The sequence below is a fragment of the Xenopus laevis genome, chromosome 6L (assembly GCF_017654675.1).
Source record: "Xenopus laevis strain J_2021 chromosome 6L, Xenopus_laevis_v10.1, whole genome shotgun sequence".
Lineage (NCBI taxonomy): Eukaryota > Metazoa > Chordata > Amphibia > Anura > Pipidae > Xenopus > Xenopus laevis.
This window is the reverse complement of record NC_054381.1, coordinates 93,830,832-93,844,548: the sequence shown is the minus strand read 5'-3', so window position 1 is coordinate 93,844,548 and position 13,717 is coordinate 93,830,832. Positions and strand designations below refer to the sequence as shown.

At 37.1% G+C, this 13,717-nt stretch overlaps 1 protein-coding gene across 16 annotated transcripts in view; it reads right to left on the bottom strand.

Moving 5' to 3' along the window:
- Positions 1-13,717, bottom strand: part of rreb1.L (ras responsive element binding protein 1 L homeolog) — a 68,623-nt gene that overhangs the window by 19,965 nt on the left and 34,941 nt on the right. For 8 of the 16 annotated variants that reach the window (XM_041566279.1, XM_018267765.2, XM_018267770.2 and 5 more), the window contains 5 exons: positions 12,389-12,509; positions 7,537-7,647; positions 6,765-6,967; positions 4,081-4,170; positions 2,889-3,052 (listed from right to left, as the gene is read on the bottom strand). In XM_041566279.1, coding sequence (XP_041422213.1) covers positions 2,889-3,052; positions 4,081-4,170; positions 6,765-6,967; positions 7,537-7,647; positions 12,389-12,509 — 689 coding nt within the window. Of the gene's footprint in view, positions 1-2,888; positions 3,053-4,080; positions 4,171-6,764; positions 6,968-7,536; positions 7,648-11,522; positions 11,563-12,388; positions 12,510-13,316; positions 13,487-13,717 lie in introns of those variants that run through there. The other 8 variants (XM_041566283.1, XM_041566285.1, XM_041566284.1 and 5 more) reach the window with 3 other exon arrangements.

Sequence of the window (13,717 nt, the reverse complement as noted above, 5' to 3'; positions counted from 1 at the left end):
TGCTAGTTCCAGCCTGTTGGGTAAAAAACATGTCCGGCAAGTTTTCTTTCTTTTGATTCTGGTTGTTGTGTGAGCTGAGGTGAAAGCCCAGTTAAAAGATGTATGTTTGACTGGATGTTAAAAACAAACATAAATTACTTATTCAATGGTAAAGTCAAATATTCGCTTTCAAGTTTCCACTCTGGATGCACAGATATACAATTTTAAATCCCAATGTCATTACTGCTGAGGTAGGACACCATCTTTGCAAGTGCTATCCTGTTCAAGGTAACCCCTCAAAGTAAACAAGAGCTATATTAACTAAAAATAGCTGTCTCCCATAGACTCCATTTTATCCAAATAATCCAATCTTTTAAAAATTATTTATTTTTCTTTGTAATAATAAAACAGTACATTGTACTTGATCCCAACTAAGATATAATTAATCCTTATTGGAAGAAACCATTCTATTGGTTTTATGTAATGTTTAAATGATTTAAGGTATGAAGGTCCAAACTACGGAAAGATCCATTATCCGGAAAACTCCAGGTCCTGAGCATTCTAGATCAGTATAATTTGCCACATTTCTTTGCCCACAATTCTTTTAAAGAATTACAGAGTAATTGCAGTCGCCACAAGACGCTAATTTCTGGGACATATACCAGTGGCTCAACTTACTGCACAGGTTGGTAAGCTGTGTGCAAATGGGCTAGGGAGGTACAAAAGGGCAGGACATTGGCTTGCAATTACAGCTATGTGTGATTCAACTAGTGCAATGTAAAAGCAAAGAGATCCCTGTACTTACAGCCAGGTCAACTGCCCTTCCACATTTCACAGGTATATGGGACAGTTATTTAGTTCTGATTAAATTGGCACTAACGTGTGATTGTAGGGGTAAACTCTTGTAAATTGTATTATCACACACAGGGTATGTGATATGAATAATAACAATAAAAATAATAATAATCGTCTGTTACTTTTTCACCAATAAAATACATTCCCACAATATTATAACACATTGTTTTGGCAAAGTAATAACACTGTATTCTGACAATAGTATCACTTTTGTGTAACTATAATCAGCCTCATTTGGCAGTGATTTATAATACCTACTCCATGTCAGAAAGAACATAAGTGGACAGCGATGAATCATTAATCTATGTCAAGAAAATTCTTTGTAAGTAGCTCAAACCTAGAATTTTTTCTTTTCAAGAAATCTCATTCTAGCCTGTAGCACTTGGTCCTGAAACATGATTGTGGCTCAGGGAACCTGGGTTAAGAAAGCGGGATATAAAACATCTTTGTATTTGCAAAAACAGCTGAGAAAAAGTAACATTTGGCTTATTTACCATCGATTTGAGAAGCCTTAAAACTAGAAGTTCTTTTCAAAGGTCCATGCAATGAAAATTATTATTCCATCTAATTACTCAATTAAGGTTTTCTAAGTTGGTCAGCATTGTGTAGCTCAAAATAAGGTGTACTCTATGATTACACAAAAAAGGCAGACCCATCTTCCCAGCAATTGCACAGCGGGAAGTCCCTGTGTTTGTGAATACTCTAAGCTTTTAACTGTCAACATATTAATGCTAAGTAAGAGGTGACTGCAAAACTTTTTCTCCCATGGTTCACCTGTATAACTTGTAAGGGCTCATTTACAAACGCTAGTGCTAAGTGCTAAAACATACGCAAAAAGTGTGTTTTGACTTTATTTAGAAAGCTACTTGTGTCCATTCATGCTCCTTTTGAAATTAGCTGTGAGCACAAAGGCACCCTTTCAGCCTGATCTGCTAAACAGAGGGTCCATAATGTATACTGATGCCACACTTCAGAAGTGACTCCACTTAAAGGGGAACTATTGCAAAAATTTAAATTTTATATAAATTTCAGAAAATACTACATTTTCTAAATATAATCAATTAAAAATTCTGTACTGATTCTGAAATAATCAAGTGCATCTTCACTATCCCAAACTCAGCATCGGTTTAATATATATTGGATCTAACTGTCAACGACTACCTGTCACCCAACTGCCGCAAGAAGATAGAATGAAGAGAAACAGATGCTTAGGGAGGAATAGTGAAGTTAAACTTGACTATTTCACAAATGATGCAGAATATTTAATTGATTGTATTTACTACGTTTGTTGTTTCAGTATGTTGGAGAATATATTAAATAAAGTTCATATTTAAGCACATATGAAGGGAAAAATATGTGACTTAATGCAATTTACCAAAACAGATGCCAATACTATGCATAAACTATAGTGGTTGAAACTTAGTGGGCACCCACAATCATGCTGGAATTCTAGAAAAAAACATTGCAGGTACATTCACATGTTGCAGATTGCAATGGGAAAAAGGCATGCTGATTTAAGTGTTCAAATGTAGTTATACTTTTGCTGTTCACTTGGCTTGGCTTGGATCTTTTACATAAATAGTGGCACACTCATATATTGTAATACAATTCAGTCATCAAGAAGTTACATTCAAGTTCCACAGAATGCAAGCTGCAGTCAAGCTTAGAGTATATTTGGAACAAAACATGTATTAAGTGATGCTTTATAAAGCAGACATGGCAGGCAATTGTATCACACTTTACATTTATAAAGAGTGATCTGCACCACTGTTAATAACAATGTTACAGCAGTATGCTGAATCTACATATAGAAGCACACACTATGATAGACAGGTACAGAGTTCATGAGAGCCAAGTACTTTGCCTCTTTCCATATTTAGGCTGTCATTGAAAGACAATTATCAAGGGACCAGAGTTACTTGTGGCACTTTCCAATGCTTTCACTAAAATTACAATTACAATTCACTAAAATTTGATACAACATATACAAATTACCAAACAGCTGTTGTCAAAACTACTTGAGAATTGTTAAATTGCCAATACTTGCTACTCACCTGTGCATATTCCCATTAGTAGTAAATGACTGCCCACACACTGAACATTTGTAAGGCCTCTCTCCAGAGTGGACAAGCATATGGCGATCTAGGGAGCTCGCTGAACTTAAAGACTTTCCACAGATGCTGCAGCTATGGTCAGTCCCTCCCGTGTCTGTATTATGCTACAGGAAAGAACATGTTCAGTCAAATTAAATTTATACAGAGATGTCTGAGGAAACAGACTGTTATACACTGAAATAAATACTAGCCAAGCGATAGCCAGTGGAATATTTTCACTAAAAGCAGTAGTTTTAATACAAATTGTACTGATTAGCAGGAAACATTAATAAAACTAAAAGATATACAAAAAAAAAAAACATTTCACTTTGAGAACAATACAAATAATAGGTTTATTGTGTTAGTACTACTGAACTAACGTAGGACATTCAGGACTGACCACTCAGCATGAGCATTGACACTTGTGCAGTTAAGGCCATTAAAGGTGTAATATTTGGTGAAATTTCTGTTGCCCAATATTAGTTGTAGCCCTTAAAAGATTGCCAGACAGGCAGCAAAGAACATGTACATGCCAATTTGTAATGGGTTCCATATTGTTGGGCTTTATAATTGCTTCTGACCATGACCACAATGTGCAATATATTTACAGGTATGGGACCAATTATGCAAAATGCTCTGGACCTGGGCTATTCTGGTTAAGAGATCTTTCTGTAATTTCTATCTCCATACCTTAAGTCTACTAAAAAATCCTTTAAACAATAAACTGAATAGGATTGTTTTGCCTATACATGTATTCTGGTAAACTGTTTGATGAGATTTACACAGTGGAAGCATGCCCCTCTTTATTTGATTAAAGAATCCACAACATTCTGCAAAATACATTTTACATTAGGTGCACTTGAAACTGAAATGCTAGAGGGCTTGGCAAAACTGTAGATATGGCCAATCAGCAGCTTACTGTAGGGGTGCCTGTATATGCACAATACGTTGCTACCCACTTAATGATGGAGAAACAAATGGTCACCAAGTCTGTTATTCTATAGAGAGAAGTCACTGTTTAGTGTGCTGGTTACAAACTTTAAATAAGAAATGAAGTCACACAGAACAAGAGTTAATTTCTTGATGAACACTTATGGATTGACAACCCCCACCTCCCCAAGCCCTGAAGTATGAATTGCATAAAAAGTGATACCTGGCGGATATGCATTGTAAGTTGGTGCTGAGAATTGCAGTTCTTTTCACACAAGGGGCAGATATAGGATGATTTCTCCTCTTTCGATTCCTGAAAACAATAAGCAAAATGTTCAGCGTATTCAGTCCTATTCATTGAATCATGTCAAACAAGAAGTTATACTACCCTTGTAGTATACTACCTGTGCAGCATCAGTAAATAAAGGCTATTCAAAAGGGATTGTTCACTTTTAAAATTACTTTTAGTATGTTATTGAATGTCCTGTTCTTAACAACTTTTCTGATGATCCTAATTGTTTAGCTTATGTTATAGTTGCAGAAGAAATAATTTGCCTGTCATTAGCCTGGTTGCTAGGCTTAGTGGGGGCCCTAGTAACCACTTAGCTTTGAATTTAGAGCTGCAGAACAAGTTATATTATTTGAAAACCATATAGAAAAATGAAGACCAATTGAAAATTGTGTTAAAATTTCACTATATCATAATATACTATATTATAAGGTCAACAAAGCTTTTAAAATTTAGAGAATCAATTCCTGGTGATGCTTACTACACATTGAAGTTTCAGTAATATTACAGTAGTAGAAGCATAATATATTGCTAGAATTACTGTTAACATTTTAACTTTTAGTATGTCTTAAAATTGCCAATTCTAAGCAACTTAGATATTTATTTATTAAAATAGTTTTTGAATTTTGTTCTGTCTTCTTCTGACTCTTTCCAACTTTCAAATGGGGGTCAGTGACCCCAGCAGCCAAAAAAACATTGCTCCGGGGGGCTACAATTTTATTGTTACTTTTTATTGCTTATTTTTCTCTTCAGGTCCTCTCCTATAAATATATCAATCATATCCCATTCAAACCACTCCCTGGTTACTAAGGTAATTTGAACCCTAGCAACCAGGTAACTGCTAGAATCCCAAGACCAACTGCAAAATATCTGAGCATATTAAACGTTAACTCAAAGGTGAATAACCCCTTTAATTTATATGGTTGACTTTGCTGTGCTGATAGATTGCTGAGGGTAACTTGTCCCAAATATCACTGCTTACAGGGTAGATGAAAGAATGTCAGCAGAGACTCTGATCTTCACATGAATCTGGCGTGGGTTCATATAACATGAGATTTTAAGAGAATGGCTGTTGCTTCAACTTGATGTGAAGCATCATCAAAATAGAAATAGCCAGAGCAATTACTGTTTGAACAGTAGTTTATCATTAACCATGGCCCAAACTCTTCCTAATGCCAGTACAGTGTAAACTGCATACCATAATGGCAAATGCAAGACTCCTTTGATAACCCAGCTTTAGGAGGTATATGGGTCACCCAAAAAAGTAAGGATTTTTAGAATACGTATTAGCAAAACAAATGAAAAAATAAACAACTGAAGAGTGCTTTTTTAAGTTGCAGAGTCAGCCCACAATCTACCACTCCAACAGTATCTAGGTGGAGAATAGGTGAAATATGGTTAAAATGGCAATACACACTATTTTAAAACCTGTATATCTAATGTAATTTAAATTAAATAGTATACATTCCCTTTTTCTACATTCAGCAGACATTCAGCTATCCAAATAGATCAATGTTGTTATTTGTGTTCTGTGGGTTGCTGACTGCTAAACTAGTAGCCCAGATAAATAAATTACTTACTTTAGGGCACTAAAACACAATCTCTTTCTTGCTTTAAACATCTTATTTAGTATTAAGGAAGCTGTACTATACAATAGCAATATAAATACAATATAAATATAGTGATAGACAAAATGAATATCTATCTGCACGCGTCATAGGGAAGGGCACGTGCAGTACAGGTATGGGACTGGTTATCCAGAATGCTTGGGACCTGGGGTATTCTGGATAACATATCTTTCATGAATTTCATACCTTAATTCTGCCAAAATAAGATATAAAAAAAAACAATAAAACAACATTGCAAAATGTTGCAATGTATATATTGAAGTGTGTTTATCTTGCAGGCCAGGGCTGTGTAAACTGATGATCATAGCCCAACTGTAGTTTACAGTATTGAAAGAAGGCACTGTAAGATATAATTTGACTCACATGTACAGAATAAGTAGCTTTCTATATGTGAAAAGTCTAAGAACACTGCCACAGAAATCATCATAGTTGCTGTTTTATGTGATCAGCTATGGCTAAAGGACAAGCTCATACTTCATATGATATCGGGGATACAAGGCTATTCGTTCCTCAGAACCAAACCCTGAATGTCATTTGGAATGAGGTAGCTCATAAGCCTGGCAAAACATATCTCGGTATATATGAGAAGATCTCTGCAAAAGGAGAATTAATGAAAGATACTGTAATCAATCAATAGTTTAACAGCAGGATTTGGATCTCCAGTATAGGTGGCTCCTTAAAGCAGTGGTGGAAATAGCACTAGGTATGCTTAGTGTAGACAGTGTATCCATGCATCAATGTGCACCTCTCATCTAAGATATGTATTTAATGGCATTCACCAAATGATCTTGCTGGTAGGGTGATGCCCACAGACCCACTAACACAGCTTGTGCCCAGATACAATGCATAAATATTAGATTAAACTTTTACATATGCGCACCTACCAGATCTGTAGGGTAAAAGGTTTGCGAGTCACCATACTGATGGCTCTGAGTCACCATATTGATGGCTATGAGCTTTGATGCAACAGGTCAGCCTCAAAATCCTTACCTGATTCCTTCTGCCAATCCTGTTTGGAGCAGGAGATTTTGCTGGCGATTTAGTGTTCTGCAAGCTCCCACCATTTTCAGCTATGTTGGCTGCACTCATCACAGTTGTCATCATTGCGTTAACAGAGGATAGGTCACTGGCTTCTGCTCCATTCATTAAGTTCACTGCCTTGAGTTGGTCTTTTTCACTCACAGTTTCTTTTTCTGTTAAACAAACAGGCACTTGCAGATTAACGGGAATGGTTACTTTTAGCATGAGTTATCATGCTATACATTCCAAAGGATATGGCACAAGGCAAGATCCACATCTTTGGCCAACCTAAAGCCTGATGAAGTCCTTGGCTGGCAGGATTTTCCCAGCTTGCCTTATCAATGCCAGTCAGGTATTTCTGTGGGTAACACTGTGAGACACTAAACTGTCAACTTTTTTGGAGGTGGCCTAGTGTTCAGTCAATATCCACTGTGTACATGCACATTAACAATTTAAAGGATACTTAAGACAAAGAATTTCCATGCATATTTTTTGTGGAACTGGAGGCAAGGAATTGAATGCTATAGCTGCTACTGAACCAAGATGAAAGTATAGCTTTACTTCTGTCAATATTTGCTAGGTGTTTTTATTATTGGCCCTACTGTAATTTATACAGTGTATGCAAAATAAGGTGTTCATGTTGGAAGTACTGTACAAAGAACATATAAAATGAATGAAAGGGTTATATACAAAGGTCTCTACATCATGACAGGTCTGTACTGGTTTGATAATGGCTTCTTACCTCCATTTTCTGCTGAGGGTTCTGGGATGGGTTTCATTTCTTGTTTTCCAGTCATCTTCTCTGCAATGTTGGAGGCACAGACTTTAGCATCAACCATAGCTCTATCTAGCACTACAAAACAAAGCAAATAAAAAATATTATTATTATAATTATTAAAAATATTATTATTATTTGGCTGAATCATAAAAACATTTTAATTAGGGATGCACCAAATCCACCATTTTGGATTTGGTTGAACCCCCAAATCATTTGCGAATGATTTGGCGGAATACTGAACCCTAATTTTTACTTCCTTGTTTTGTGACAAAAAGTCAAGTGATTTCCCTCCCCGGCCCAATTTGCAAGTACAAATTCTGCTGATTCGGTTCATCCAAGCAGAAGGATTCCTCCGAATCGGATTCCTGCTGAAGAAGGCCAAATCCTGGCTGAATCCTGAACCGAATCCTGGATTCGGTGCATCCCTAATTTTAATAGTTTTACCTAGTAATATTATTCTCTGTTCTACAGTAGAGTTTAATTTGACATTTTTCTAGACAAGATGAAAGGAAAGAAAAAGGACATTTGCTATTCTGTAAGGAGATTAGTATTTATTGACATATCTGCATTTTTAGGCCAGAGCTGTTTACCGTTGCTAAAGTTAAAGCAAATATCAACCACATATACCAATGAAAGTGTCTTCAGTGGCCAATAACTACAAGTCAAAGTTAATGATACAATAGGCACTTCGACCACTGCTATACCTAAAACAGTATTGATCAAAACACCCCTAATCCCTAACCCCAAATAGGGGGCTTTATTTATTTAATACTTAATAATGATCATTAGGTTTATAATAATCAAAAACACTTTAATAAAAAAAAGTAGATAGGGGTTTTTTTTAGCATGGTTTGGACACAAAATACTACTTTCATTAAAAAAAAAAATCAATGAAAGTTGAAAATATGTCAAAATACACAATAATATAATTAAGTAAGCAAACTTTCCAAATACACTGATAACAGATATAGGACTTGCTTTTGTCAAAATACACAATAATATAATTAAGTAAGCAAACTTTCCAAATACACTGATAACAGATATAGGACTTGCTTTTGTCTGTGCATCATACAGCGTGTGGTACAAGCACACAAATTCAGTTTAAATGATTGCTTCCTATTCATACAAGGTATTTGCTAAAAGTATTTCCTTATTAAGATGAAAATGTGACTGTTGCCGTTATCCACACACTCTGGGCATCTCATACTTCATAAAAATTCCTCCTCCTCTACTGTAGAATGTGTGCCCCTTCCTATCATTTTCTAATGAATCTGGGCGTTGTATACAATAAAAAAAAAAAACGACGTTTTGCTTCTAAATCTGAACAATAGCGGCAGTTGTACTTTGCACTTATTACACTGGATTACTGCTAGTGTAAAAGTACTCATTAAATCAGCTCTTTGCAGTGCTTGTTTTACTACCCTGCAATCTATACATCCCAATAGAATCAAAAGCAGAAGCAGGAAGGACTTACTAAGCAAAAATACTTTACAGCTTTAACCAGCCCTGAAGAGTGTAGTTGCAAATAGTTTCAAGAAAGGACACGGGTGGTGATTTCTCAGCCTAAAATATACTGCCTAAAAGCTGTGCATTAGCATCCTGGAACTTAAAGGCAAGATTAAAAAAAGTTGCTGGATAGTGCCACAGCAAATAAACAGTTCAGGAAACAGGAGCATGCAGGGAGGGCCACAAATGATGGGAGGAGTGAGAAGGGAAGCAGCGCCTGACTAACTTCAGTCACAGCTCTGAGTCATGGAGAAGATGAAACTGCAGCACACACAATGTTCATCTGCCCTCTGCAACCATGTTGTGCTAGGACAAGGAGACAAGCACCCGTTGCACCTAAAATATACATACATGGATGCAGAGTACAAATGATATGTTAGAAACCGTTTGTTGCAAAGTGCCCTCCACAGCTCTGGCATGCCATGGGTTAAAACCCTGTGCAAGAGTATGCACATAGTATAGGTCAAGCAAGTCAGTGAAGCAGTGTAAGGTTTAAACATCCTGGTTTGCCCTGCACAAGGGTGCCAATTAACCTAGCAGCAATGACACCAGTCCTTTTGTTCCATGAACTCCAATAATTCTAACAGCTGACAAAGGTGCCTTTCTGCTTCTGCTTGTCTCTACTTAAATAGCCATTAACTGTTTATATGCCATAAAGGTTTTGCAGTTTCCCCAAAATGCCACTGTGTAAGCTAAAGTATGAAAAGTTTTTCTGCAAACACTCCTCTCTGCTATAATAACATTTAGAAATGAACCCTACAATATATTTCTTAACATCAGTTTTAAAAACAATTGCTAGTCATTCATCACATGTATAACCCTTTTGCTCTCCTACTAAGTGTGGTGACACGTACTCGCTTTGATATTTGCTCAGCTATTTCTATCTTTATTTCTATCTTTAGAAGAGGGCAGGTCAGTAGAACCCACTACACATAGGGGCAGATTTATTAAGGGTCAAATAGTAAATCATTTTTTTCTGGTCAAAACTCTCAAATTCGAATTGGGAATAATCCAAACTCGATTCGAATTAGAAAATAGAGATTTATCAAACCTTGGCCATTGGGACAATTCGAATCGACTATTCGCCACCTAAAACCTGCCAAGTTCATGTAGAAGTCAATGGCAGAGGTCCAGTGACCCATTTGAAGATGTTAATAGCTTTCCGGACATTCAAGTTTTTTTCGGAGAAAAAACTTGATTGAAATGTAATCGTATTCAAATCTAATTCAATTCCAGTTTTGGAGTTGGTAATATTCGTTCGAGTTTTATACGTTCGAATTCTTTTTAAATAACCTCCCATTCGAATTTAAGAGTAAATTCGAATTTATTTGAGTAAAACAAATTCACATGAATTCAAAATTTGACCTTTGATAAATGGGCCTCCCAGTGTAAAACCTGGTGTACCCAATAAATGAGAATGGAAGATAGCACAAACTCCTTCTGCCAACCACTTGGGGTTAAAATCAATCATGACATATTAGGACGTGATTGTTTTTAACTTCATGCAATAAAATCAGGTTTTAATCCCTAGAAGTTATCAGAAGGAGTGCATGCCGTCTTGCATTCTTGCTTATGCATCACCCCGAGCAATGGATTCGGGGCCAAGCACCAGAGCCACAAAGAGAAGTCTGTAAGTGTGGAGTGTTCTCTAAGCTGTTTATTTAGACTTGTATTAGTTGGCCCAAAATGCTCAAACTGGGGGTTTTACACTCAGGTCAGCTTTATGATTTTTGAAGTTTTGAGTCAGGGTATTTTTGAAGTTTGGTTCACATAGTCCAGGGTTTTATACACATGGGCAAGAGATTACATACAGTCACTCCCTGTATTATTTTTTAAACTTTAATTTCTTGTGTGTAACCAGTAAATGTTTACTATTTATCTACAACTTACTACAATCAGCAATGGCCAGAAAAACAGTGGAGGCTATGCTGAAAGATTTAGGGTGATAGCACACGTGCAGATTCTGGGGAGATTAGTCGCCCAGCGACAAATCTCCTCTTCTTCGGGTGACTAATCTACCAGAAATACCTTCCCACCAGCGAGAATGTGAATCGCCGGCTGGATGGCATACGGATCAATTCGGCTTTCAGGGAGATTAGTCGTCCGAAAAATAGAAGATTTGTCACTGGGCGACTAATCTCCCCATAATTTGCACGTGTGCCACCACCCTACGGCACACTGCTTTGTCACCCTTGAATAATATTCAAATCAATCCAAAGAACAGACTAGTCTCTGCTTTCAATGCATTTCTTATTGCTGCTATTCTCTATTTTACTTCCCAACATGAATGTACCTGTCACTATGGCTGCATGGCATCTGAGAGTAAGACAGAATAGTAAAGATTATATTTCAAATGTTTCCTGTATGCAACAGTCCTACTAAACAGCATAGAATACCTCTCACAAAGAAAATCCTGGACAGGAATGCTAAGCATTAATCCTTACTGCTGTGAAATACAGTTCCCAGCATCCTCAGACATCACCCAATTGAGGGCTTTTGGATTTAAGGCTGATGGCATAGGAAGTGTAGGCTCAGTTTCGCTCCTCCTGCGTTTTCCTCTCAATCGGAGAGAAGCCAATGCGGATTCATTCGCTCGGCTGTTCCTCTCCTCAGATGTTGGTGCCAAAACATGAATCTATGCATATTCACGTTGATATCAAATGCATTATCCAATAATCATTTCACAGTCCAATTAAGGGGATAAGGTATAGGCACTGGCCTAGCCACACGCTAGCAAAAACAAGAAGAAAAGGACGCCAATGCCTTGTTTGCTGCAAATGGCGTGTTCACAAAATTTATTCCATGGTGCTCTAGACAGTTTGCAAGGATTAAATGTTTAGGACCACATGGCCCTTCCTCAGTGATGAAGGAAATGCCATGTGGTCCCGAAACGTTTGATCCTTGCAAAGTGTCTAGAGCACCATGGAATACATTTTGGGAACACCCCGTTTGCAGTAAACAACGTATTGGAGTCCTTTTCTTCTTATCCAATAATCACACACGAAAACCAAATATGTTTTCATATGTTTTTATTGGTACTTAAATGGCCATCTTTAGCCAGCCACGATTAAAAAAACCCAACCAATATGGCTTTGAAATATATTATACAGTATATTATATTTTATTTTGAGGTGCTGAAACAAAATCAATTTTTTTATGTCCAAACACCTTGTCTTTGTAACTCCATGCAGATAATTGCTTTGCAAATATGCCAATTGTGCATGATGGGTTTATCTTGAACTGAAAAGCTTGTAAATGTAGGTGATATCACTGATTAAGAAGTGTTCACAGGAAGTATTTTCCAACTGACCTTCAACTACTAGGCTGTTCCCTGGCTGCTGAAAAGTTTGGAACTGACAGGGCCCTGTTGAAAAGTTTGCTGGCAACATCCCTTCAATACCTCCACCAGAGGGGCACCAGTACACAGCTGCCTGTGAGGGGGAAAACACAGTCTGCTCAGTGTATTTGCAACAGCAATAGAATCGTATCCCCCCCTTTAAATGCATTTATAGTAGTTAGGCTTTTTTTAGGCATGTCTTCCTAATAGACAAGAAGAATGAAAAAGTATGAAGGAAATGCTGGCTGTACAACATATGAAGAACAATCGGATCCTAAATAAAGTTGTATTTTAATCATTTAATATTATAATAGAGTGCCCTCCATTAATCTATATCTTTGTAGGTCAGTGAATCACCAGTCAGATACTCATTTTGGTGTTTTTAGGTGATGGGCTACTTTCAAAGCCAGGTGTACCATAGGCAGATTGTTTCCCATACAACTCTTCAAGTTACAGGCGGATAAAAGCACTTTGACAGTGGTAGTTTAGTCTAGTACAGTGGTGCTCAAAAAGCATCATGCAAGGCCTGATCTAATAAAAGACTGCAGGCGTCCAATCTTTTGATGACCACACTAATCAAACCTAGAAGTACTACAAAGTACTCATAACATCAACAAGGAATCATAGGCTACACCATTTTTGCTGGTCAATTTTGTTTTACCATTCTATTTCTCCCCTTGTCTGGTTTAAACAGGAGAATGGCTGAATGAGCAGGTTACAATGAAAATACACCATATCCAGAAACAGGTCTATCTTTATTTAAGGACAGTAAAAACGATGAGGGTATAGTTAAGTGCATGCAGCCGTGCACATTTGTCTATGTATACATGTGGTAGGAAGCGCCCATAGATATGCAGATTAAAACAAGGGGACATTTGAAAGATAAAACTTACTTACTTACCTACTTAAACAGGATATAATATTGTATTGTCCCTTAAAGGGAATTATGGGCACCAAAGTTCTGTTTTAGAAAATACAGGAAATGGAAGCACTATGGCTTCTCCTTTTATCTCTTAAAGCTGGTGGGATCCTCTGTTATTCATCACTCCTCACATGCCTATCACTTTGCTTCTAGAAAGCGGGGAGGGGTGCAAAAGGGGAGGAAGAGAGAGAAGGGATGGAAAGAAGACAGATATGAAGGAAACCTAAAATGAGATGTAAATTGCTTGTTGTGTAGGGAAAGAGAAAGAAAGATGTATACAATCTCAGCACGTTTCCCAGATGTGTATAGAAAAATGTTGGCTTAACTCAGAAGCGCTTTAGGGCAAAATAGAAAGTGTGAGGAAACCTGTATGGTCTTGA